The sequence below is a fragment of the Leuciscus leuciscus genome, assembly GCF_965113295.1.
Source record: "Leuciscus leuciscus genome assembly, chromosome: 22".
In the NCBI taxonomy this organism is placed as follows: domain Eukaryota; kingdom Metazoa; phylum Chordata; class Actinopteri; order Cypriniformes; family Leuciscidae; genus Leuciscus; species Leuciscus leuciscus.
The window spans coordinates 27,006,423-27,033,582 of NC_138746.1; the positions used below are offsets into that span (position 1 = coordinate 27,006,423).

Genomic DNA, 27,160 nt, shown 5'->3' on the forward strand with positions numbered 1-27,160 from the left:
CGCAGACACACACACACACACACACACACACATACACACACACACACACACACACCAACATCCTTTTGTGTTTAACTTTTAAGTATGTAACTCAGACTTGTATCTGAACTTCCTGTATGCATGTGTGATTAATGTTGTTTTGATCATATAGTTATGATCTTCGAGTGTTTGGATCTGAAATGTATTTTTGAAGAATGTTCTCCCAGTAGAATCGCATTCCGTAACCCGAGCTCATTGGCAGGTCATAAAATTTGACCACAGAGCTATCCAGCCCTATGCATGAGATAACAGGGTCGCAACATTCCAACACACACACACAAACACACTCTGGACTTTGAAACAGAAAGCCCCTACAGAAAAGGACTTTTACCCATAAAGTCACTCTTAAATGTAATAAATATATATATATTTGTGTGTTAAGAGGTGTGTGTAAACCATAGGAAAGCATATGTCCTATTTGTAACATTAATAGAACTGCTAATGCCTATAATTCTGCATATCTCACTGTAACTTCGCATTGCTACAACCTTCATGTGATGCGTTTGATGTCTTTGTAATTCTCTTAATCTAACAGAATCGAATTCCAATAGCAGAATGCAGTAATATACATTGTTTACACATTTCATATTTCTGGAACCGAAAGGCTTAAGTCAATCGTCACTGTAACTCGAGCCAGGAGACCGTCCCAAACGAACAAAGGGATCTTCCCGCCTAAGAAAATCTCGACAGCTGATTCGTCCTACACGAAGGAGGGGACGGCACATGGGACACTGATAAAAGTCCAAACCTTCAGTCTTCTCTCTCTCTTCCAACTCAACTTCCTCTCTTCGGACCTTCTTCTCCCCGGCGCAGCGCTTCTCCAAGGAACATCTGAAGGAGGCCCTGGCCTTCTCTATCGACGAACACATGTTCGAGTCGTAGCTGCGTCCTTTGCAACAAAGACTTTAACCCTCTGGGGACCAAAAACGCGCCCGCGCGTTTTGCTCGTTTTTTTTTTTAGCAATGAAAAATAAACACAAAATGCTCTGTTAATTTTGATCTTTCATTTTCGTGTAATACATCAATCGATCCTGTTCAGTTTCTATTTTTTTTCTGTATACTCACAATACAAATAAAGTGTTTTGCTTTTTGACAAATAAAGAAAAACTAACATGATGCTATTTCTGCCTTCTCTCTGTCAGTAAACTCCCATTTGAAACGCGTTCGAAAATTATCTATAACTCCGCGAAAATTCAGTCAAACAGGCAAACAGACCCACGGGCATATAGCTTGAGATCGCAGCTTTTAAATGAAGTAATTTATATAAAAAACTAATATTATCAGCTTCTGTAATCTGTATAAAAAGAGAGCGACTCCAGTCGAGCTCATTACGAGCCATTCAAAAGTAATGTGACCACTCCCCGGAGAGCGCGTGCTATTCAAACGCAAATTCTGAGAACCATTTCAGTCTGTGAAACGCCCCCACATCAGCTGTAAACAAAGAGGCATAATATAGCCTACCTTATGGAGAAAATTTTCCGTGCTGATATGAGGAGCAGATCCCGCTGAGGAGTGAGGTAGGCTAAGTTATCCTTTCTCAAGTGTTAATGTGGAATAACGTTATGGAATAACGTTGTAGGCTTATGTAAACAAAAAGATGAATCGCGTTTCTATAATATGAATCGCGCGTCTATTTGTAAAGAGTGTTTAGCCTAAATATGAATCGCGCGTCTGTGTGTGAAAGAATAAACTGCTTTTACAGTTACAGTTACTGCGTTACAGTCAGGCGAAGTATGAAAGACAACATTTTGTTGACTAGATTTGGGTACAGTTTTTACTGTAGAATATACTGTCACATCAAATAAGCTTTTCTGAATATATATAAAATACTATTTTGTCAAAAATAAAGTCATAGACTAAGATGTTCCAATGTTGGCTATATTCAAACTAATGAATACATATGATAAAATGTAGGCCTATAATCTTTTTTTTTTTTTTTTTTACAAAGAAAGAGTACTTTTTTGCAGAAATATTGCTGAAATTGTAATTATTGTTGTAATTGTAACCTTTTTAATAAAATAGCAAAACATATTTACAAGATAGATGTAAGCAAAATCTTAAATGGTCAATATAAGTCTTCTTCAAAATATATATTTTGTCTTTGCATTGTGGCTCAGTCAGTGTCACACCTGAATGAATGGCTAATTATGCAGAGTCATTATGCAGAGTGGGTGGGACTAAGGTGTAAACTACTCCTCCCCCTCGCATATTGGCTTTCCAAGCAAAACCTGTTTTACACCATTTAAATCAATGTATTTTTTTTTGTGAACGATAAAGCAAGACTATTTTCACATAATTTTGAAGCTAGAACTGAAAGGGACAACATCCATTAGTCAAAAGTCTTGTGGGCACATATTTTGTATGAGTTTTGTGGTCTTATTTCAGCAACTTTCATTTTTATTTTTTTAAATAACCACGCATAAACATTATTCTCTTAAAAATACAAACATCTACATACATGTTGCTCGCATATTATGGTAGGCCTGTTTGTGCTATATAGAGTGAATTTACACCTTTGCCATTAACATGTTTATAAATAACTGAAAAAAGCACAAATGTCAGAGCATGTCAGAACATCTCAAGGGCCCCAAAAACAGCTTGGTCCCCAGAGGGTTAAACCTCTCCCATCCCGGGAGATGAACCTTATTTTCCGGTAACATTAAATTCAAGTGAGCCTTTACATCGTCTTGCGAAACGACCCAGAAGACGAAGCTAGACGCAAACCAGCCGGACACGCGCACCACACTGAAAGAGCACAGAATCTTGCACGTAACGTAACTCTCTCTAAACGCTGATTTCAGGTGTCCAGGTCTTAAGTCTGTGAACTAAGTTACCCTCTATATCTTTCTTTCTTTCATTTCATTTTCACTCTGATCACGCTGTTTATGTTTTTGTTCGGTTAAATGTTTGTTTGTTTGTTTGCATTTTTACGTACGTTTATGTTTGTAGTTTATATAATCTCTAGTGTGTGCCATTTTATTAATAAACCCATTTATACTTTTAATTGTCTCTGTGTTTGAAAAACCACCTTATAAAAGTCAATGAAACTAGAAAGATCTAAGCTACAAGCTCGATATTGACTACCTTGGTTAGTTTTAATTCATAAACTCAGAAAGTTTGATATTCGTGGCCAGAAGATAAAACTTTCTTGGAGTTTGAAAAGGGATACCCCCTTCTTAACTGTAATGATCAGACAGTTACAGAACAACGGAATCTCGATAATTGATAAAAAAATGTACATGCGACTTATGAATTATGACCATGAGTCATAATTATTAATATTCCCAAGATTCCCCATATTCTTGAGCTAATTCACATTTACCCAGAGTCGATATTGTTACAATATTAATTTTGGTGATCTGGCGGAGTCGAACATCATTAGTGCCGACGTGAATAATGATCTTAGAGAATTTACGATTAGCATTAGCCAGCACTTTTAAATTTGCTTTGATGTCAGGTGCTCTGGCTCCCGGCAAACATGTGACTATGGTGGCTGGTGTCTCTATTTTCACGTTCTGTGTGATCGAATCACCAATTACTAGGGCACAATCAACAGAATTCTCAGTGGGTGTTTCACTGAGCGGGGCAAATCGATTTGTTATGGTAATCGGAACAGAAGAGTGTTTTTTTGATCCGCGACTAGAGCGATCCCTCAATTAATCTTACTATCCTCAATTAAAGTTTGGATGCGTGTCTCTAGTTCTGAAATCTTCTCCGTCAGCCTAACTGTCTCCTTGCATTTATCACATATAAATCCTATATTGCCGACAGAGAAGGCTATGCTAAACATGTGACATGAAGTGCAGGTGACAATAACAGGACAAGACATTACTCACCGTGTTTGTTGACTGATTCCTACTCACCTGAGCTTTTTATGAACTCAAAGGCGCGGGCGCGCGAGAGAAAAATAAATAAATAAAAATAGCCAGTTAACAGGCTAGCGAATTACTAGCGTGTTGTGCTAGTAGTAACGGAAGCTAGCGATGTCAGGTTAATCTGAGATGTTGGGTAAGCTGTATTTAGTAGTATAAACAACTAGAAATTGTGGTAAATGATGGTTCAAAACAAAGAAATACGAGGCTTAGACGGAGCTTACAGCACCGAAGCAAACACACTCACAGCAGGCAGCGAGGCAGACAGGAGCAATCGATCCCAGCAATCAATTAACTTTAATTTTGTAATTTACCTGTATTTAAGCTATTATTATTATTATTAATCAAAACAACCCAGCTGCAGTATGATTGATATTACTTGGAATGCACAATAATAATAAAAAACATGATTTATGAAAATGAACAAGAATGGAGTACTTGCAAATGACCTCTTCTGTTGTAGATGTCCCAATTGGGAGAGGGTGTGCAATTTTCAAAGAGTTTAATTAAACGTTCATGTTTTTTATTTTGGTTGCATAAAAACGTAACTGGTTGTGTGAACATAATATCTAAATATCGATTAATCGATCGATATAGCCCTGAATCGAATCGAATCGTAATCGTATCGCAGAATTTTTTGAGGTATCGCAAAAATCGTATCGCTGGCTGAGAGAATCAATATCGTATCGTATCGTGATGAACTGTCCGATTTACACCCCTAGTCTGAGCTATGAGGTTATCAAAAATATACATTTCACTTGGTAAAATGTGCTAGTGGCAAACTTTATATATACTACTGTTCAAAAGCTTGAGGTCATTTAAAAAAAAATGACAGTAAATACATTTATATTGTAACAAATTATTTCTATTTCAAATAAGTGGTGTACTTTTGAACTTTCCATTCATTAAAGAATCCTGAAAATATGAGTCAAGGTTTCCAAAAAAAAAAAAAAATTAAGGAGAACAACTGTTTTTAACGCTTATAATGATGAAAAATGTTTCTTGAAATGTTTCAAATCAGGTTATTAGAATGATTTCTAAAGGATCGCATGACACTGAAGACTAGACTGTTGAACATTCAGCTTTGCCATCACAGGAATACATAATATTTAAAAATATATTACAATAAAAAGTGTTGATTGTAATAATTGTAAAAATATTTCACAAAATTAAAGTTTTTTTTAATTGAGCAAAAACATTAAAAACGCTTAAACATTTAAAAAATCTTACATACACCAAACTTATGAACAGTAGTTGCTTGGTTGGCACAGGACCCCCGAAAGCATAAAACGCCCCACAGTGGTGTAGTTATGACATCTACGATAAGCAATCAAACTTTGTCCGGTTAGTTTTGATAGGTAGCTCTCCACCAGTACAATCCCCTGTCTTCCCTCAGTTTCCCACCACCTTTCTTCTTTCCACGATGGATAGCAGAAGGAGGGAGGTGTTCGGGGGCACTGTGCCCAGAGGAGAGATGGGTGGTAGGAAGGCTTTGATCCCTGCATATGGCACGCGCCCCGTGCCAAAATTAAACATCCGAACGACCGACCGACTGATCAAACGTCAATCCGAACGTCTATCCGAACGTCTTGTACTTCTGAACGGGTGACCCACACGTCAGCGTCTTGAAATTATTTTATTTTTTAATCATGCAAGGATCCAAGCTGATGTGTAAATGCTATAACATTAAAGGCAATACATATATATTATACACCTAAAACAACACTAAAATATTAACTGCATCCTGCTGTACAGAAGCCTACTTGAATACACCTATTACAGTTTTTCTGAATTGCTAAAATACTAAACTCCATTCTCTGAACCAAATTATCAATAGGCTAAACCAATTTGTCGAATAAATCACTATTTCTGCAAAACCTTAAACAAATTCAGGCAGTTAGACACTGTTTGCAAATCTCCTGCACTCTTTTTGCAAAACTCGAAACACATTCTCACTCACTAAAGGTCTGTGTACTTTTTGATCATTTCATTTCCTGTTTGGAATGGAAATGAAAACCAGCTCGTTTAGTCGTTTAGTTTATAAAACAAAAAATTTGATTTTGGCTCGATTTTTAATTTTTCGTTTGTGGTTTTCAAATCGGTTTATGGGTTCGATATTTCATTTGCACACGTGGGCAGCGCTGAAACGCCCCTTTCATCTGATTGGTAAAAATGCTCCGCCTTCAGTAAACTACAAGCTTTTCTTTCTGTCAGGCAGAATAAGAGTCAGTACGAGTGCGGCACTGACAAATGCACTTGAATAAAATAGCGTCTGAAACCACCACTCACTGTTAACTACGCACAATATTTGAAACAGAAATATGTTGCTGGTCACGTAATTCGTGCTGCTGAGACTTGCAAGCGACCCCAATAATGTGAACCACAGTATATGACAGATTATTTTAGCATGATGTATTTCCCATTGATAAATACAGTGCAAATAGTTCCGTCTCTTTGGACAAAAGGGAAGTGGAAATAAAAATCAATAATAGGCTGAACTGTACCATGATAATATGTCCGTAACATTTACCACTCTCGTCTTTTATTTACATCAATAAAATGTATACGCTTCGTGTTGGGGTCCCGATCAGCCTGTCGGGGTTGTATTCGTTATAACAGCCGCTATAAATGAAAGCTTTAGCTTAAGTTCTGCCAGGAAGACTTAATTACTACGTCACTTATTACCTTCATCTCTATCCAATCATGTCTTTATACTTTCTGTATAAAAGATCGGTACTTACACATGTTTGAGTTCGCAGATGCCGACGCGACAATTCAGTTCGCAGAAACCGACACCGGCGTTCACTCATTCGCGTTTCAATTCCAATCATAACAACACAAGTCATATCGTTGATTTGATCTCAGCAACTTTTGCGGTGCGCGAGTGCGACACGCTTGTGTAGGAAACAAGCATGTGGCGGCTTTAAATCTCATGAGAGACAATCTCCTCACAGGGTTTTTCAAGTTCAAGTTCAAGTTCCACTTTCAAGGCTTTTACATTGGTAGGCGCTTCCAGTGGCCACTGTTTATATGTCCCCATTACTATTATTAAACTTCATTCAGGTAAGTATAAACTTGCTACTCTTCTGCTCCCTTCATCAGTGGTAAAGTTCAAATGGTGACTGTGGCGACGTGGTAGTTTTCTTAAAAAATGCTGATACATGTACAGCAGTCTGCAACGCAACATACTGTAACGCTTTAAAAAGTAGGGCCAGATAGTTCGCTGAATGGTTGTAGCAAGTGTAAGCAAAGATTCACGTAACTGATATCCACAGCGCAGTGCTATCTATTTTCAGCGTTGTCGATCCCACGCACTTATGGTTAGTTGCAAAATACTTGCAATAGAGTTCAAAGGTACAGCACGCACATCCAAAGCCATAAAACTGGGTGCTGGACAGACAGGTGATTGCAAAGATAAACAATGAGTCCGCACACCAGAAAATGCTCCTTAGTATTTTTAATGGTTGCTCACCACGTGCAACGTTTCGGGCCCAAGCCCTTCATCAGACATGAAAACAAGTGGGGAGACACACCTCCATATATACAGCCATGCATGATCACATGATCACATACATCCATGATTAGTCACATGACCAATCAAGTGAAAATGCAATTACATCAGGAAACCAAATAAAAAAACACATTAAAAAACACATTAAAGAACAGGCAAAATGTAGCAACATTTGTAATGCAAAAATATCTTTAGAAAGAAAACTATTAGAAATATATTAGACGCATACCGAAAATATATTAGAAATATATTAGAAATACATAAGAAATCCCCTTAATATATTAAATGGCTAAACGAAGGCCTGTAGTGCTTGAAACATAATCTAGAAGGTTTTTTTGAAAATATGTCTCTACCACTGTAGGCAGTAATGGTAGATGAGCAAAAATATCAATACATAAGGGAAACCACAAAGGTGTGTTACATGTAACATATATCAAATCAGCAAAACGATAACACAACATTTACAATCCTTACAAAGTTATGGGAGTTATTTACAGACATTATTAACAGAAATTATAAAAATATGCATAGTTATCTTCTAGTTATTGATTAGCTCATTCTGTCTCGATATGCTATAAATCATATTCCGGGAGCTGGATTTTGTAACTTTAGGGTTCGTGATGCCACTAATTCAGAAGGAATGCCGCACATTCCCTTTCAGTAGCCATGTTTTAACAGCGTTCATGGCTCATGCATCCAGGGGAATTTACTTCAGATCTAACACTCCGATCTTGCCCGTGGTCTTTCTTTTCTGATTCACTTCTCACCTAATTTCTTTACTCTTTCTAAAGAAAGCACTCCAACTGACTCAAGTTTCTGGTATCACATTAACAATTTCTAAAATTAGCACTACATTTTGTCCCTTCTCATCTGATTAAATTCCAAAAAATTCGGCCTAGATTCTCAGATCACTTCCCCTATTTTCCTTCCTAACGAAGCATCTCTTTCTTAAGCCTGGTTCAGGACTCATCTAGTTTCTGTCCTCAAAAGCTGCAGTTATCTCCCTCCCAGTATACCTGTCATTCCTTCAGGATCGGGGCAGCCACTACAGCAGCCGAACGAGGAATTTCTACGTCCGCTATTAAGATCATGGGCAGATGGTCTTCCTCAGCATTCGAATCATACATCAGACCTGATTCAAAAACCATTCTCGAAGCTCAGCAAGCTCTCCAACAAATCAGGCAAATTCCATGAAAATACTGGTGGTGGTGTTACGCTAACGGCCTTGCATGGCCTCGGCTCTATGTGGTTTAAAAAAAAAAAAGTGTCTGTGTGGCCTAACGCGTTAGGCCTGTCTATGTCTGGCCTAACGCGGCTATATCTGTGTGGTCTATCGAGGCCTGTATATGTATAGTGTAACAACAATGACTTTGTGTTGGGGAATTAATTAGCTCAATTAGCGGTCATATTCATCAATGTGAATATGCATCTGTTGCTTCCATAAATTAATTGATTCAAATTAGGGAATAGGTCAAAACCTCGGCTTGTATCAGCGATTACACAATTACTTGTAATAATCACTGATAGAGACGGTAGCATAGAAGTTGAAAAAGGTTCATTTACCATGCAGACTGGCCGTCCAGCAGACAGAATGTATAATTTATGAACAGAAATCGGGCGTCTTTAACACTGATAGATAACACTTTCTTGTGGCCACAAAGAAGATAATTATCTCCGTGTTTTAGACTATTTTTAGGTTTCTTTTAAGAATAAAACCAATCGTAGAGCTTATAAGGTAAAATCTGCACTCATCAGGGACTCAGAATTTGAAACAAAACAGGCAAACTTAATTCAAATGATTTAACAAAGTTTATTTAAACAAGCTAGCGATTACACAATTATTTTAAATCACGCAGGAGTAAAAATGCATAAACAAAACAGGCAATATAACGATCGTAATACAGAGATACAACAAAATAAAAAGGTTTTAGAGAGAGATTGGGAGAGAGAGAGAGAGAGAGAGAGAGAGAGAGAGAAACTCAGTGAGAGGAAAACTAATAGTTGAGATACGAATGATTTTAGGTGTGTGTGTGAGATGTGGAGATGGTAGCGTTTGTAAGGTGGGTGTGTCGCTCCGTGAGCACGTGGTAGTGTGTTTGTCTCGGCACACGTGGGTGAGAGTATGTGTGTGTGTGTGTATGTGTATGTTTGTGTGTGTGAAAGAGAATTTAGAGAGAGGGATAGAAACAGTTTAGTCATTCACCACAAAACCCCAACGTTTCTCAGTAATATTTAGACAACTTTAAACAGCATTTCCTTCAGATTGCAAATTTAAAAGATCTACGTTACTCTTGTAACGACAATGACTATGACATGCGGTCACATGCTGTTCAAATTAGTAAATCCTGATCTCCAAGTCTGCTTGAACGGTCAAAATTGCATCTTTGTGGCTCCCCCGAGGGACATTTGAGTCACATAAGGAAACCCTGTTTTCTTAGAATCCCCTCTAAAACCCCCATTTCAGCTCTGGACTCCCTGTGACTTTTACAACCTCACAGACTCGTGACATTCCAGAACACACACACACGTACACGTACACACACACACACACACACACACACACACACACACACCAACATCCTTTTGTGTTTAACTTAAAATGTGTGTAACTCAGACTGGTATCTGAATTTCCTGTATGTATGTGTGATTAATGTGTTGTGATCATACAGTTATGATCTTCGAGTGTTTGGATCTGAAATGTATTTTTGAAGAATGTTCTCCCAGTAGAATTGCATCCCGTAACCCGAGCTCATTGGCAGGTCATAAAATTTGACCACAGAGCTATCCAGCCCTATGCATGAGATAACAGGGTCGCAACATTCCAACACACACACACATACAAACACACTCTGGACTGTGAAACAGAAACCCCCTTTCAGAAAAGGACTTTTACCCATAAAGTCACTCCTAAAGGTACTAAATATATATATTTGTGTGTTAAGAGGTGTGTGTAACCCATAGGAAAGCATATGTCCTATTTGTGACCTTAATAGAACTGCTATTGCCTATACAAATGCATAATAATGTACCGTTGCATGGCTACAACGCCTAGATTCTATTTTTGATATCTTTGTAATCCTCTCCAGCTAACGGAGTTGAATTCCAATAACAGAATTCAGTGATGCGCATTGTTTTATAAGTTCATATGTCTGGAGAAAATCCTCTCCAGTTAAAGTCAATCATGACTCATTCGAGTGGGCGTGTCTAACCGGACAAAGGAATCTTCCCGCTCGAAAAATCTCGACAGCTGATTCGTCCTACACGAAGGAGGGGACGGCACCTGGGACACTGATAAAAGTCCAAAACCTTCTCTTCTCTTCACTCTCATCCTTCCGCTTCCAACTCATCCAACTTCTCTGGACCCTCCTCCCCGGCGCAGCGCTTCTCCAAGGAACATCTGAAGGAGGCCCTGGCCTTCTCCATCGAACGAACCCATGTTCCAGTCGTAGCTGCCGGTCTCTGCAACTAAGATTTCCAGCCTCTCCCATCCCGGGAGACGAATCTGAACTTTCTCGGTAACATCACATTCAGTGAGCCTTTCAAGCTTCCCGCGACACCGGAAGACGCAGCAGAAACAGGACACCATCCTCGCTTCTTGCATCAGCTTCAGCCTGACCAAAAAGAGCACTCGCAAGTATATTGATTCCTATAAAAGCTGTTCCAGGTGTCTAGGTCTTAGGTCTGTGGACTAAGTTACCCTCTATCTTCCCTCTATATCTTTCTTTCTTTCATTTCATGTTTTTGTGTTCGGTTAAATGTTTATTGGTTTGTTTGCATTTTTACGTACGTTTATGTTTGTAGTTTATATAATCTCTAGTGTGTGCCATTTTATTAATAAACCCATTTATATTTTTAATTGTCTCTGTGTTTGAAAACCCACCTTATAAAAGTCAATGAAACTTCAAGATCTAAGCTACAAGCTCGATATTGACTACCTTGAGTAGTTTTAATTCATAAACTCAGAAAGTTTGATATTCGCGGCCAGAAGATAAAACTTTCGTGGAGTTTAAAGGGGATACCCCTTCTTAACTGTAATGATCAGACAGTACAGAACAAGGTAATCTCGAAAATTGATAAAATAAATGTACATGCGACTTATGAATTATGACCATGCGTTATAAATATTAATATTCCCTATATTCTTGAGCTAATTCACATTTACCCCGAGTCGTTTACGTTACATTATTATGGTGGAGAATCCAAAAGCAGTTTCAAACTTCATTTTTTGTGGGCAAATTCAGTTTCAGTTGAATGTGTATTATTGGTATTAATAATTGTAGGCTATACGCGCGTTTTGAAGTGTGAGATAAGTCGCCAAGGCGAACTCACCCAGCTGATCGCGGGCACAAAGCCAGCCCAGCTCTGCTAAAACTGCAGTCCATGACATTACATCTGTCTCTGTAAAGACGAAGCAAAACTCTTTGCAGTTGATACATGTAACATGATTTAAACCGACTAAATGAAGACGAAGGATCTCTTTTAGGACGAAGACGTAAATCTGATAGTTTTCAGTCGTAATAGGCCTTATGATATACAATACGTTAACGATAACTCCTGGTCAGAAATTGGCCTCGCGATCCAATTTCGTAAACCTACGCAAAAATCATAAAAGTGCTATTTTGATTAATGCTTATGGGAGATGAGCAGATGATAAGTCCTGCTCACAGCTGTTCTGATGCCTGGTGTGCTCACAGCTTAAGTAAATAGATGTTCAACGCCTGTTTGCTCACAGTTTCTAGTGATTAAAACACGAAGTTTTAATACCTGTTGTTATGTAAACCGTTTTATATGTATAATATGTAATTGGAGGCCAGTTTTATGAATTAAGAAAACGGATGATAATCCCTGTTCTCCTTCTTTAAACCGTCTCATGTGTATAATATATAATGTGTAAATTGGAGACCAGTTTTATGAATTAAGAAAAGACGATAATCCCTGTTCTTATTCTAAAACCGTCTCAATGTGTAATGCATAATGTGTAATTCCTGTTAGTCACATGTTGTGAAACTCGCGTCAGTCTTCCGCATGCAACAGAAGCGCAAAACACCACGTGATTCCAAAAAAAAAATCTGCTGAATTACGCCACTGACCGACACTAGAGGGCAGCCTCTAAGTCTGGGGCAGTTCTCAAATTACGCGCCCCCAACCGACGTCATCCTGCGTGAGCGTCGCCTCCCACTGACGTCAGCCTGCGCGAGCGCAACTACGCCATCTCGTGGCGTTCTAAGATAATACTTGCTTTCAATTTCTTTTTCTCTCTGCATTCATTTTTCTCTCTCAAATACTTAACTGCATTCAAGCTTAGCTTATGCTGATATTATTTGGAGTTAGACAATTCCTTTTTCTGTTTTCGACGGTCACACTTTAAGTTAAGTTCGAAAAAAAAAAGGAAAACTTTTCGAATTAAAAACTTAGATTCGATTCACTCAGTTCATTGATAGGTCCGCCTAGGAAGAAGCACGCCACCGTGTGGCGATCTTGGGTCGACTTATCAATATCTGTTTAACCCCCAGTCTGCAATTGAAGTGTCTCCTTGCTCCCCTTTTCGTTTGATTATTTTTATGATCCATACTAATAACCTCAGTGTTATTGTAAGGATTATAGGAAGTCATTCTGAATTTCAGTTTTGATTATTTTTAGTATTGATACATCACTGTTATCATTCTAATTTTCTTTCCTTCCTTATTATTATTATTTTGGACCTCTCATTGCATGCTTATTTGAATTTTAATTTAAACAAGTTTGCATTTTTCAAATTGTGTCTATTCAACCAGGTGGACCACTGAGAGGAAACACGGCCCTCACCCTTGTGGCACAAACCCACTGCCGGGGCCTTTTCCTCTGCCTGCGTCTCAAACCTGTGTTGTTTATTCAAATTTTATTTCATTGATAATTATTTTTCTCTTCCCTCTTTCTCCAGTCTCTCCAAGGGGGGGGGGGGGGTAGGTTATTCTGATAATTACAACCAATTATCGTAATTTCCTTTGTTGTATCATTATTTTAGTAAAGCCTTTGCCTCTGACTCCTGCATACCTATTTACTCAATTTGATGAAACCAGAAAGCCTTAATTTACTTTAAGTCTAACATTGTAATCCCTCATTGTGTATCTATTGGCAGGACTCAGTCAGTGCACTGTGGTGAATGAGACGTCATCACTGGTTGGTTTCCGGTGGGCGGGGATCATCTGTCCGACGTTACTGACACTGCACTCCTTCTGGTGTTGGGACCGTCGGAGGGTCTGACCGCGCCCGCTGGTTTCCACCTGGATGACCTCTATTCACCCCAGGTGAACTAAAATTTGATAGAACCCATCCACTTATTAGGAACCACAGAATACTAGCTATTCCTTCGGGTGTATTTTAAGTGCTTGGACTCACCTTTCTCTCTCTAAGACACACTTTCTTTCGAGGTCCTGTCCCGATAACCCACGCATCTCCTGGCCCGATCAGGAACTCTCGCAGTGTTAATAAGGCTTAGGCCTCTTTATTTTATTTTATTTTATCTTCTTTGATTTATTTTCCTTAAATAACGCTCCCCGTGTTATTGTTTGTGACATTTCATTGCAGACCAATTCACTTCCTTGTGTTGTGTTTCCCTCTGATCTTCCCTACCTTCAACCTTGTCTCTTTCTCCACTCTGTTGTGATTTGTTTCTTTCATTTCACTTAGACACAGAACCTAAGAGAGACCCCAGGAAAAGCTGAATAATAGAGTGACGATCAAAGCGGGCGTCGCTAAAACGACCCCCAGGCTACCGCCTGTCCAAATTTCTATTGTGGGTTTCATCCATACCCACGAAATTGGCTCAGCTAACTGTCGGCATCAGTTAGCCCCGAAATTCTCATAAACGGCATAGCCCGTATGAGTATAGCTCATTTGACCCTAAAACAAACTTGCATTTTGTCTCTTTTTGTGTGTGCTGTGCTTCTCTCGCCAACAGTAAGCCGAGATGTCGAGCTCACCCTGTCCTGCAGTCCGCTGGGACGACCTTGAGGCATGGCTGAGGGACATAACAAAGACCGTGCTGCCCCAGGACCCACATCGCTCGAGCCAAGAGCAACGGGACACAGACCTGAGCCAGTTCGAGCCCCATGATCCAGCCCAGACATACAGCCACGAGCAGCTGTCCAAAATCTTCGGAGACCTCGCACTCAAACCCGTCGCCAGGGCCCGGGACAGCGAAAGGAGCAACGCCGACCTGCAGCAAAAGACAGCCGCACTACAGCTCCAGGCCACAGAAGCCCGGAAGGACCGAGCCCACACACAGAGTCGGCTAGACCAGCTAATCTTCCTGACCGAGGAAGAGGACGAGACGGACACAACGCTACAACAGGAAGTTGAAAGACTTCAAAATGCCCTGGACGATCTTCGTCGGCACACAGACCTTACCACAGAGAATCAACACCGTTCCAGGCCAGCAGGTGGCGGCACGACTGTGACGGTGCCCGTCCAAAGCGTCGGACCGACCGCTCGGAAAGATTCTGGAACCAGCATCACCCGCCGTCCAGAACTCCAAGCCCAGACCGTCGAACCTGTAACCACTCTCTCCAGAACACTGGTGAGGCAGAGTCTTCTTACATCACAGATGAAGACAGTGCAGCCACGTCTGACACAGACACAGAAAACGAACACTGACACCTACTGCTTCAAGGTCCTGACTGACCTGCAGTTGAGTAACCAAACCAATGTCTGCGCCACATACAGACAACCCACCCACCCACCCTAACCATTGCAGTGATTACACAGCACAAACGAACTTTACCAACTACACTGCACACCTCAGAGCCGCTAAAACGCTACCTCCGCTGTGTACAAAGAAAGTCATGCGGGCCTCTGATGAACAGACTTTTCCTATGCCACCACTTACCCCTCCACCACCCTCGCAGGCCATCCGAGCTCACTGACAACCAGTGCCTCAGACAGCTGTCTGCCACCACGCACATGTTGCGTTCACAAGACTTCAATACGCATTGTGCACCTGTTGCCATCACAGCGCCACAGCTCGTAAAGCCACAAAGCACAAGGGGGGGGGGCAGGCGTAACAATGACGCCACATGTGCCAAAAAGCCATGCATGGGACATCAAAGCATGTGGCATACCAACCTCAGCGAACCAAAAAGACTGTCCTAAACCAACTAAGGACCTCCATCGCTGGAATTTTTTTTTTTCTCCTTCTCTCTCTCTCTCTCCCTATCGCCTCTAACAGGATGCAGGCCGCAGTGGTTCGCGAGAAAGCAGCCACACTCACCAGGTCTGGCATCCGGCATCGCACGGAGAGAGCAACCCTGAGTCCTGAACACCAAGGCAGGACTCGCACTCAACACAGTCCCTCCAAGCATGGGCAACCGCCCAGCCTGAACACCTCACCTGTGTCCATACCTGGACCGCAGCTGACGCTGCGCTGTGTACCTCCACAGCAACCGACCACGCCCTGACTCCCGTCTTGGCTTTCACCCTGTACCAGACCCTACCAAATGTGAGCAGCCACAGCAAAGCTCACAAAGCCGTGTCTGGTGGTTTCCTATGGAACCGCAAAAAGGGGGTCCCGATCCGGGGCTCGCCTAAACCTCATTTGACCTGAGTCCTCAGTCATCAGCCGCTTGCCATCGACCATTGCGCTAATTTGTTGTTCGATAAAGTCCTTCCGAGGTCTTTATCTAACAAAAAGGGGGAATATGTAACGACAATGACTATGACATGCGGTCACATGCTGTTCAAATTAGTAAATCCTGATCTCCAAGTCTGCTTGAACGGTCAAAATTGCATCTTTGTGGCTCCCCCGAGGGACATTTGAGTCACATAAGGAAACCCTGTTTTCTTAGAATCCCCTCTAAAACCCCCATTTCAGCTCTGGACTCCCTGTGACTTTTACAACCTCACAGACTCGTGACATTCCAGAACACACACACACGTACACGTACACACACACACACACACACACACACACACACACACACCAACATCCTTTTGTGTTTAACTTAAAATGTGTGTAACTCAGACTGGTATCTGAATTTCCTGTATGTATGTGTGATTAATGTGTTGTGATCATACAGTTATGATCTTCGAGTGTTTGGATCTGAAATGTATTTTTGAAGAATGTTCTCCCAGTAGAATTGCATCCCGTAACCCGAGCTCATTGGCAGGTCATAAAATTTGACCACAGAGCTATCCAGCCCTATGCATGAGATAACAGGGTCGCAACATTCCAACACACACACACATACAAACACACTCTGGACTGTGAAACAGAAACCCCCTTTCAGAAAAGGACTTTTACCCATAAAGTCACTCCTAAAGGTACTAAATATATATATTTGTGTGTTAAGAGGTGTGTGTAACCCATAGGAAAGCATATGTCCTATTTGTGACCTTAATAGAACTGCTATTGCCTATACAAATGCATAATAATGTACCGTTGCATGGCTACAACGCCTAGATTCTATTTTTGATATCTTTGTAATCCTCTCCAGCTAACGGAGTTGAATTCCAATAACAGAATTCAGTGATGCGCATTGTTTTATAAGTTCATATGTCTGGAGAAAATCCTCTCCAGTTAAAGTCAATCATGACTCATTCGAGTGGGCGTGTCTAACCGGACAAAGGAATCTTCCCGCTCGAAAAATCTCGACAGCTGATTCGTCCTACACGAAGGAGGGGACGGCACCTGGGACACTGATAAAAGTCCAAAACCTTCTCTTCTCTTCACTCTCATCCTTCCGCTTCCAACTCATCCAACTTCTCTGGACCCTCCTCCCCGGCGCAGCGCTTCTCCAAGGAACATCTGAAGGAGGCCCTGGCCTTCTCCATCGAACGAACCCATGTTCCAGTCGTAGCTGCCGGTCTCTGCAACTAAGATTTCCAGCCTCTCCCATCCCGGGAGACGAATCTGAACTTTCTCGGTAACATCACATTCAGTGAGCCTTTCAAGCTTCCCGCGACACCGGAAGACGCAGCAGAAACAGGACACCATCCTCGCTTCTTGCATCAGCTTCAGCCTGACCAAAAAGAGCACTCGCAAGTATATTGATTCCTATAAAAGCTGTTCCAGGTGTCTAGGTCTTAGGTCTGTGGACTAAGTTACCCTCTATCTTCCCTCTATATCTTTCTTTCTTTCATTTCATGTTTTTGTGTTCGGTTAAATGTTTATTGGTTTGTTTGCATTTTTACGTACGTTTATGTTTGTAGTTTATATAATCTCTAGTGTGTGCCATTTTATTAATAAACCCATTTATATTTTTAATTGTCTCTGTGTTTGAAAACCCACCTTATAAAAGTCAATGAAACTTCAAGATCTAAGCTACAAGCTCGATATTGACTACCTTGAGTAGTTTTAATTCATAAACTCAGAAAGTTTGATATTCGCGGCCAGAAGATAAAACTTTCGTGGAGTTTAAAGGGGATACCCCTTCTTAACTGTAATGATCAGACAGTACAGAACAAGGTAATCTCGAAAATTGATAAAATAAATGTACATGCGACTTATGAATTATGACCATGCGTTATAAATATTAATATTCCCTATATTCTTGAGCTAATTCACATTTACCCCGAGTCGTTTACGTTACACTCTGTTTGAAAGATCGGCCTTCTGTGGGTGCGTTCGTCTGTGTTGGATAAAGACACCTGGATCACGTGGTCACAGCGTTCTGGTTGCTATGGCGACTTGAAGCGAGCGAAGACTCAGCAAAGATTATCTTTAGCCTTAAGTTGGTTTTGTGGGTTGGTTTCAGAAGACTATACTGAAGTAATGGTAGTTCTAAGAAAAGACTTGGAAATAAAAGGAAAATAAAAGCGAGCGGAGCTTCCTTGAGGGAAGGAGGCGTGTCGTCTTTCTCTCTGGCGGACTGCAATGAGAGGAGAGGGGCGCGCAATTTTAAAGGGCTAAACTCACGCGTCCCTCACGTACGTGGGCCAATCGTCTTTAACAACGTATGGGCCCACCTCCTGACGTTTTGAGGTCTATACGCCTCCTTTCCGCGGGGTTTTGAAACGATGAATTCGTCCATAACTTAATAACACTGGTATTTAATAAAACAATGCATTCTCTGATATTTTGTGTTAAAGATTCAGCATCGTTGGGGTTTGTGGAACACGGCAATACCGCGAATGACAGTTCTAATATCTAAAATCAAGGAGGTACATCATTTCTTGTAATTGTGGGCACCACAGAGTGATTACAGGCCAATAAACTACATAGGCATAATATTTGGGACAGGGGATCATACACATCAAGAAAATACATTTAAAATGTTTTATACAAGGATTTTGGATCACACGTGGTGGGGCCTGAGTGTGTTTCTGTGTGTGTGTATGTGAGTGCGTCTTGAAAGTTCATACCCGTCCGCTGAACTCTTGTCCCCGGCGCTGCGGGTGAGGCTTATGTGTGTGCGTGCGTTTGGCTCTTTGGATTGATGTATTAGGCACAGACCACATGTTTTGGGCATCTGGTCTCTACAACACTGTTTTATTGTTGTGAAGAGTTAATTAGTGTCTATGTGTAAATCAGTGTCCGAGAGACTCCCTGGGGGGGGGGTGCTTTCGGGATCGCTCTCATTGGTCAGCGTTAGGCTCTCCCGGCCATAAACAGACGGTCTCTGTTGGTTTAGACGTAAGAGATCATGTAGAGTGAGAGATAGTCAATGATTTACACCATTTTTCGGCGCCGTTTGGGCTGCACGTCTTGCGCCGAGCAATCTCAAAACAACAGAGGTGTCGTAAATGAGAGTGCTTTGGAATGTGAGAATAGCTTGAGTCAGAGCGAGACAGGGGTTTTGTAGATTTAGACTGCATTAATTAATTTGATTTAATCACCATGCAACTGGTGATCTGCTCTCCGTTACATTCCCCCTTTTGATGAGTCGACCGGGCGTGTATGGGCCTAGTTGAGTCATCACGGTAACAACGGTCAGATGGCAGGTGCATGGATGGGAGGAGGCTGCACACGGGTGTTGCTTAGGACTGCAGCGTGAGCTCGATGAGGTCTTCAGCTTGCTCTAGTGGGGAGTCATCCTTCCGGAGGTTTCCCCTGAAGCCGACGGAGACTGCCTCTGTGAGCTTGGCTGTGGAGGTTCGAATTGCGTTGATCCTTCTGTACAGGATATAGGCCAAACCCAAAGCTAGGGCGTGTCCGAGGATGCTGGTAATGCACAGTGCGGTATCAGCGGCTGTCCATGTTTGTACCACAGGTGAAGTGTTCAGAATGGGTAGTCGAGACAATGCTTGAAGGGCTGAGTCCAGGGGAGCTATGTCGATAACTTGTGGCCCCCCTTTTTCAATCCAATCTTCCAGTTCGGGATCTAGAGTGAAATTGCGGTTCTTGAAGAACGACGGAATTTCTAGCTCGGCTTGGTACTCTTCACTTGGGAGGTGGTACAAGGCCAGGTCATCTAGGTGGAGGATGGCTCCTCGTGGGACTTGAATCCACATGCTTTGGTTGAGCAGGTTGACACGTGTAGCAGTGTCGTGTTGGTCATAGGTCAGTGTCGCTGACCGTACTGGAGTGTTCACGAGCCATCGGTTTCCTACGATCTCAGCTTGCGTCTCGGTGACCTGGTTGCGAGGTTTCGCATCGGCCGGACAACGTGCGTCGTTGGCTAGTTGTTGGAGGCCGCAGATCCCATCGGTGTTATCTCTGAGGAAAGGTTTGCTGGGACAGAGATAGTGAATGTCTTTCGTGCGGGTGCACATGTGTAGGTTAGGTGCTAGGTACAGTTGTGGGTCGCTGTCATGGTACGCTACCACGTCGGGAGTCCGTACTTTAAACTGAGTGTCCCGTTGCCAGAATCCGATGTTGACAATGTCTTTAAGACGGTAGAATCGGCTTGATTCGATGATTGGCAGATTGAGGAGGAAGCCAACCTCCCGCTGTGCCGGGTCAACGTACAGGGGAATGGCGCTACCTAAAGAGTAGGCGAGATGGGTTTGTATCGGATCCGTGGGTGCGGTGGTGGCGGAAGCCAGCACGGTTTGTACGAGACTCAGGGGTATTAGGTAAGGCGGGATCCTTCCCATGGCTAGGTTGTCCATGGAGGAGCTCACTTCTCTGAGCATGTCGGACATCAATGCGGTGACCAACTGAGTTTGGGCAAAGTCATTCTGGAAGACTGTGAACATCTGTCTCATTGAGTTCAAAGTTTGGTTCAACATGACGCTATGTGTGTTAAGGATGGTGACTGTACCTCTCAGTGTTTTGCCTATGGTGGTTAGGGATGCGCTTTGTGTGGTGAGTTGGTCTTTCAGCTGTGGGAGTTCCGTCTGGATTTCTGTCACATGTCTTCGTACCGTGGCGATGTTCACGGCATTGACGCTAGACATACCGATGTTGAACAGCGTGCCCACAGCTGCAGCGGCTCCGAGTAGGGCTCCGAGGAACCTTTTGGACCGTCTGTTGTGTCCACTCAGTTCGGCCTGGGTGAGAGTCACCTTTTCAAGTTGGTTCAGCATGTGGACGATGTCAGCTTCAGCATGGTCGAGGGCGGTTTCTGTCCATCTGGCACCCGCCCAACTGTAGTGAGTGGCGGATCTCGGGTAGTGCGCACGGTAGACGTTTCGGGGGTCGAGTCGCACGTACACTTTCTGTGTGTGTGTGCGGCAATTTGTGATAAGCAGTCCAGGCTGTTCTCTCAACACGATTCCCGAGGCTGGCCCCGGTGAGATGACATCGGGTGGTGGCTGGCCTCTGGTCGACTGAAAGCACATGATGGCAATCCACAGCAGCATCCTGTTACAGGCAAGAGAGAGAGAGGTGTGGATGAGAAGGGGAAAGAAAGAAGGCACAGATCAGCAAGGGTTGTCCCGGGGGATGGGACAGTCTTCTTTCCTGTAGGGACGGCGGTTGAGTTTAGTTCGTATTGGCCTCTTCTTGTCTGTCCCTACTACGGGCCACATATCTTCTAATTTGATTTCGGTGGACCCATTTGAGAACGGGTTCTCTTGGTCCCCGTTTAAGCTGGATCTGGTATGCTACAGGAGAGAGTTTGTTCACAATTTCATGTGGTCCAGTCCAGTGAGGCAGAAACTTTTTTGACAGTTGCTTGGGTGGCAAGGCGAAACTGTAGTACAGGACTTTGTCGCCCACACTGAGTTCTTGGTGTGATGCCTTTTTGTCGTAAAAGGCTTTCTGGCCTTCAGCGCTGGTCTTCAGGTGTTGCTGAGCGAAAGCGAAAGTTGTTTTCAAGTGTCTATGGAGCTCGTCCAGATATTGGGACGTAGTATAGGCGGTGACGAGGTTGTTGTCTCCTGGTTGGTACAACAGGTGTAAGGGCAGAGTCATCTGCCTCCCAGTCATGAGTTCAAATGGAGCCACTTTGGTGGATTCCTGTGGTGTGGCTCGGATAGCCATCAGCACCAGGGGAAGTTTCGCATCCCAGTCTTTCTGGTTAGCCGACACATATTTTCTCAACATGGCGACCACCGTTCGGTTAGACCTTTCTACCTGTCCGGATGAGATCGGATGGTGACTGATGTGAAGTTTGGCTTGTACCCCTAGAATTCTCCAGATCTTTTGCATGATCTCTGCGGTGAAATGGGTACCTCAATCTGAATTGACTCTCAGTGGCAACCCGAATCGGGAGAAGATGTGGTTCATCAGGAGATATGCCGTTGTTTGGGCGGTGTCGTTAGGTGCTGGCAAACACTCTACCCACTTGGTAAACTGACACACCACCGTGAGAAAGTATTTGTTACCTCTGCTCGATCTGGGCAGCGGTCCCACCCAATCAATTTGGAGATCTGACCAGGGAAATGTGATTCCTCTGCGTTGCAACGGGGCTCTGTGAGTCAGGTTTGTTGGGTGAAACTGGCAACAGACCAGGCATTCTCTCACATACTCTGCCACATCCTGCTGCATACCTGGCCAGTATGCCACTTGTCTAAGTGTCTCATACGTGGCTCTGGTACCGTGGTGCCCCGCGTAAGGTGCGTTGTGGGCGTGGTTTATCATCTCCCCCCTTTGACATCGGGGCACGACAAGCTTGGGCGAAGTGGTGTCATCGGTGACAAACCATAAAATGTCGTCCCGCACACGCAGCATGTGTCTGCTGTTGTGTAAGTGTCTGAGATCTGAGTTATCAGTGGTGTCAGACGGTGCGATTGGGTTGGGGGAGGGGTCTTTGAGGTGGAGAATCATAGTCTTTATGGCAGTGTCCGAGCCTTGCATTTCTGCAAGGTCGTTGTTTGAAATTTGTGGGGTTAGTGACAGCATCTGCGAAGCAGGTGCAGTAGCAGGTGATGGTTTCTTGCTTCGGGTTAGCACTGCTACGTCGGGGGTGGGTGAGGGTTTCGGGGAATTCCACGGTTCACCGTGTAGGGCGCCCGCTTTTACGAGGGCGTCAGTGTGGTCATTGAAGTCTTTGTCTTGGCCTGGGAGTTTGGAGTGTCCTTTTACCTTTTTCCAGTACACGGCGAGATCGTGTGTCGTTGTGATGTTATCACATTCCTGGAACAGGTGTTGGTGTTTTACAGGCTTGTTGTTAGCAGTTTTGAAACCATTCTGTTTCCAGGTCTGGAGATGGCATACAAAACTGAGTCTGGCATAGTTAGAGTCTGTGCAGATGAGAAGTTCTTTGATGTTGTTTGATGCTGCGATTTGCAGAGTTATGAGAATTGCTGCGATTTCTGCATACTGTGATGACTTGGGGCCTAGCTTGAAGTGTTGTGGTGGGCATGGGTGGTCGTTCACCCACAGTACCCCTGCACCTGCTTTTAGGATGCCCTCGCTGTTGTAGGAGCATCCGTCCACGTAGGCTGTGGGCATGCCTTCGCACGCATTCTTGTCAAAGTACCTGTGGCAGGTCAGTGGTGGTTCTTGGGGCTCAGGTGTGTTCAGCGTTGCGGCAGGAGAGTTGTCAGAGCAGTTTTGACAGGCCGCCAAGCCGTTACCTAGAGCGGATTTGTGGTTTTGTGCATATCTTGCCTCGACGTTTCGTCCTTGGAGAGCCATTAGCCATGTAGCAATGCGTGAATTAGTGACAACGCCGTCGCGGATTCGCTGGCTATTGAGGAACATGACGGGCTGGTGGCATGTTTCTATGATGACTTTCTGTGCACCAATGTAGTTGGAGAAGCGCTGAATTGCCCACACTGTACAGAGCAAAGCTTTTTCGCAGTCTGAGAATTTACATTCTGGAGGGAGAAGTGTCTTGCTGGCATATGCGACTACCTTCTTGTCTTGGTCATGTTGTTGGTATAGGCCAGCACTGAGACATTGGTTTGAAAACCCAGCTTCCAGGTGGAATTCTTTTTGTGGATCAGGGTAAGCAAGGCATGGAGCTGTGCATAAATGTCTTTTTAGTTCTACCATGGCGTGTTCTTGAGCATCTGACCAGACGAAAGGGCAGTCCTTTTTCAACATAGTTGTTAAAGGCCTGGCGATGTCTGAATAGTTTTCGATGAACTGTCGGGAGTAGTTGCAAACTCCTAGAAAGCTTCGAAGTTCTGAGACGTTAGTGGGGGGCTTGATGTTTTGGATGGCATGAATACGGTTTGATTGTGGTTCAATGCCATGGGGTCCAATGAGCAAGCCAACGTAATTGACCTTGCTTTTACACCACTGCCCCTTGTGGAGGGCTATTTTGGCGCCGGCAGCAGATAACTGGTTTAAAACATAGTCAATTTCTTTTAGGTGGTCTGCCACCGTCGTGCTTTTCATAAGCACATCGTCGACGTAAATCAGGTTACCTCTCATCCTGGCGTCTGGACATGCTTTGTTCAGGAATATGTTGAATTCAGCTGGTGAGTTTGCATATCCGAACGGACACCTGTTGAAGGTGTACTGTCGGTTGCCAAACGTGAATGCCAGCTTGTGTTGGTCGTCAGGGTGTACTGGAATGGTCCAGAATCCAGAGGCCACATCGAGTGTAGAGAAGATGGTGGCTCCTCTGATTTGTGGGATTTCCTGTTCCAGCTGAGTCATGGGCCATCGTGACAATGGCACCTGTTGATTTAATTTGCGATAGTCGATGGTCGGTCTCCACTTTCCATTAGGCTTGAGAACAGGCCATAGTGGCGCAGAGTATGTGCTGTTGCAGGCTCGAATGACATTTTTCTCAAGCATTGATTCGATGATTTCCCGCACCGGTTCGTGTGAGGCGATGGGAATCTTGTATTGCTTGACAAAGGTGGGCGGAGCCTCAGGGTGCGTGGGGATACGCACTGTGTGGAGGTCCGTCAGACCACAGTCTAAAGAGTCTTTCGCAAATGATTCTTTGAACTTGTATAGGACTTGTTTTAGTCTTTGGCGGTCTGCATCATCCTGAAGGGCATCAGCATCCTGTAGAATTTGTTGCACTTGCAATTCGAAACCTTGGTATGGTTCCTCTGTTGGTTTATCATCAGTCGGGTTGGTTTCAACCGGCACGGCAGGTGCGTCAGCTTCACTGACGGGCTGGTGGGAGACTGTGTACACTGTGAGGTGTTGATCCTCTGTCAGCTCTGTTCTGCACACACGGTGTTTGGCTACCGACATGACAGATGTGATGGCAATGAATTGGAAGGGTGCTGTGAACAATGTATTGTCAGTATGTCCCTCAGGTATCAGTGCAGGTGGAATAGGCCCTATTACGGGTAGTATCAGTTCAAAGTCATGAAAGTCATTACTGACTAGCCATCCCAGTCGGTAGGCTTTGGGGATGTTGATGTCAGCTGCTGTGCAGTTGTTGAACAGAATGTAGACTACCCGAGATGACACTTCAGTGAGGGGTGTGGCTTCGAGGGTGAGTCCGAGTTCTACACATTCAGGTGAAGGTTGGAAGAAAGCCAGTGTGTGGTTTAGGGTTTGGCCCTGTCGCAGGTTGAGGCGCACGGCGACGCCTTTCGTGTAAGCAGGTACGACTGTTCCTTGTTCGTTGATGAGGGTGCAGACTTCAGGGATGGTCTGACCTGACAGTAGATTGTCATGACTGATGGGAACAGGTGGCAGTGAAATCAATGGAGCCCATACAACCTCATTAAACATGTCCACATGAGCTTTGAGGCGAATCAAGATGTCTGCTCCAATGTAGACGTCGCGAGCTGGGTCTTCCAGGATCAGGAAGTAATGGGTCAAGTGTCGGTGATTCCATGTCAAGTTCAAGGCACAGATCCCTTTGGCAGATGTCAATGAGGTTGGTTCTGGGTTCAAAGGGAAACGGGTGCGTTTACAGGTGTAGGGCAGGTCTGGAGTCTTTTCAAGAATGGCATTGAATAGTGACAAGCTTATAGCTGAGTTGTCTGCCCATAGTGCCAGGATAATGTCTGTTGCGGTTACGTCCTGCAGCTGCAGGGGAGTTTTTACCTGGGGGCAGTAATTATCGGAGTCTGGCGTGGTTCTGAACGTGCAGAGTAGCGAACTGGAACCCTGAACAGCTGTGGGGATTTCATCCTCATGTCTGGCTGAGGGAATTTCCACGATCCTTGTGGCTTGGCATTCTGGCTCAATGGATTTGTGCGGCTGGAGGGGGAGGGGTTCGCGCACCTGAGCCCAAATTTGTAGATGCTTGAAGTCCAACAAGGGTTTTTTTTTTTTTGCGCTTCACACTTGAGTTTTTGAAATAGTTGAGCAGAAATTAGCGTTAGGTCAGAACCTGTGTCCACCAGGGCTTCGAGCTGCATTTCCTTTTCTAAGGTGATGGTTAAGTACAGTTTTCGTGCCACTCCTCTCTCAATGAGGTTGCCCAGGAGTTGTGGCATGGGCTCTTGTGTGTTGATTGACAAGCAGTGGGGGTAGGTCTCTAGTGTCTCGTTGTTGGTGCAGATTACTAGGACAGCGCTGTCTGGCATTTTGTTTTGAGAGCTGCTGCAGTCTTGTGCAGGAAGTGTTGTTTTAAGCTGGAGGGAGTGAGTTGAGCTGTCATTTGGTGATGCAGCAGCGAGTTCGATAGTCTGAGGTTTAACAACAGTGTTTTGCGGGGCTGTCAGCTTGAGGGAGTGAGTGGAGCTGTCATTTTGTGATGTGACAGCGAGTTCGATAGTCTTTGGTTTGACAGCAGTGTTTTGCGGGGCTGTCAGTTTGAGGGAGTGAGTGGAGCTGTCATTTTGTGATGTGACAGCGAGTTCAGCAGTCTGAGGTTTAACAATAGTTTCAGGTGGGCTGTCAGCGTGAGGAGCATTGGTTTCAGGCCTGTGGGCTAGTCATGCGGTGTCTGGTTTATCTTTGTCTTCCTTGTGAGGTTTCTTTTGGACAAGATTTCTCAGTGCTCTTATGAGTTCTGCTTCTTCGGGCGTGGCTGCACTGTTTCTGTCGGGTGTGGGCTCCATTTTGACTTTACCGTTGTCATGTCGAGATGGGTCCCTTGGCCGTTTATCTGGGCTTGTGGTTCGGGGAGATCGGGGTCGGCCCCTTCTGGGGTTGCGGTCGGCTTCCCAGCTGCCTCCGCCTTTTTGGTTGTGGGGGAAGCGATGCCGGTCCCAGGGTCCACCGAAACGATCATTTTGCGGCCTTGGGCGGACACCTCCCCGGTTTCGCTGTCCTCTGCCGGCTTGGAACGGTCGGGACTGTTTGTTGCCGGGTTCGTAGTTGGCAGGCTGTGCACCCTCCAGGGCAAGTTCTGGACCGGGCGCAGCGACGGCACACACTGTGGGGTATTTTACAGGTTTTTCAGACACAGTCTTTTGTTTTACGTACGCTTTGTGGGCCAGGTCACGTAACTGTTGAATTGACAGGGTCCGTGGACAGACTAGAACGCCCAGGTGCGCACTTTGACTTGGGTGGAGATTCCGCAGAAAAAGCGTTTTGAAACTCACGTCCTCTTCCATGTGTGCC

The 27,160-nt window shown here is 43.9% G+C and overlaps 1 protein-coding gene across 1 annotated transcript; it reads left to right on the top strand.

Moving 5' to 3' along the window:
- The first annotated feature begins 943 nt into the window (after positions 1 to 943).
- On the top strand, positions 944 to 17,989 carry LOC309487003 (uncharacterized protein). The gene is made up of 2 exons (XM_082154542.1): positions 944 to 2,708; positions 10,954 to 17,989. The coding sequence occupies exon 2, from the start codon at positions 14,372 to 14,374 to the stop codon at positions 15,146 to 15,148; it is 777 nt and encodes a 258-aa protein (XP_082010668.1). The 5' UTR covers positions 944 to 2,708; positions 10,954 to 14,371; the 3' UTR covers positions 15,149 to 17,989.
- The last annotated feature ends 9,171 nt before the right edge of the window (positions 17,990 to 27,160 follow it).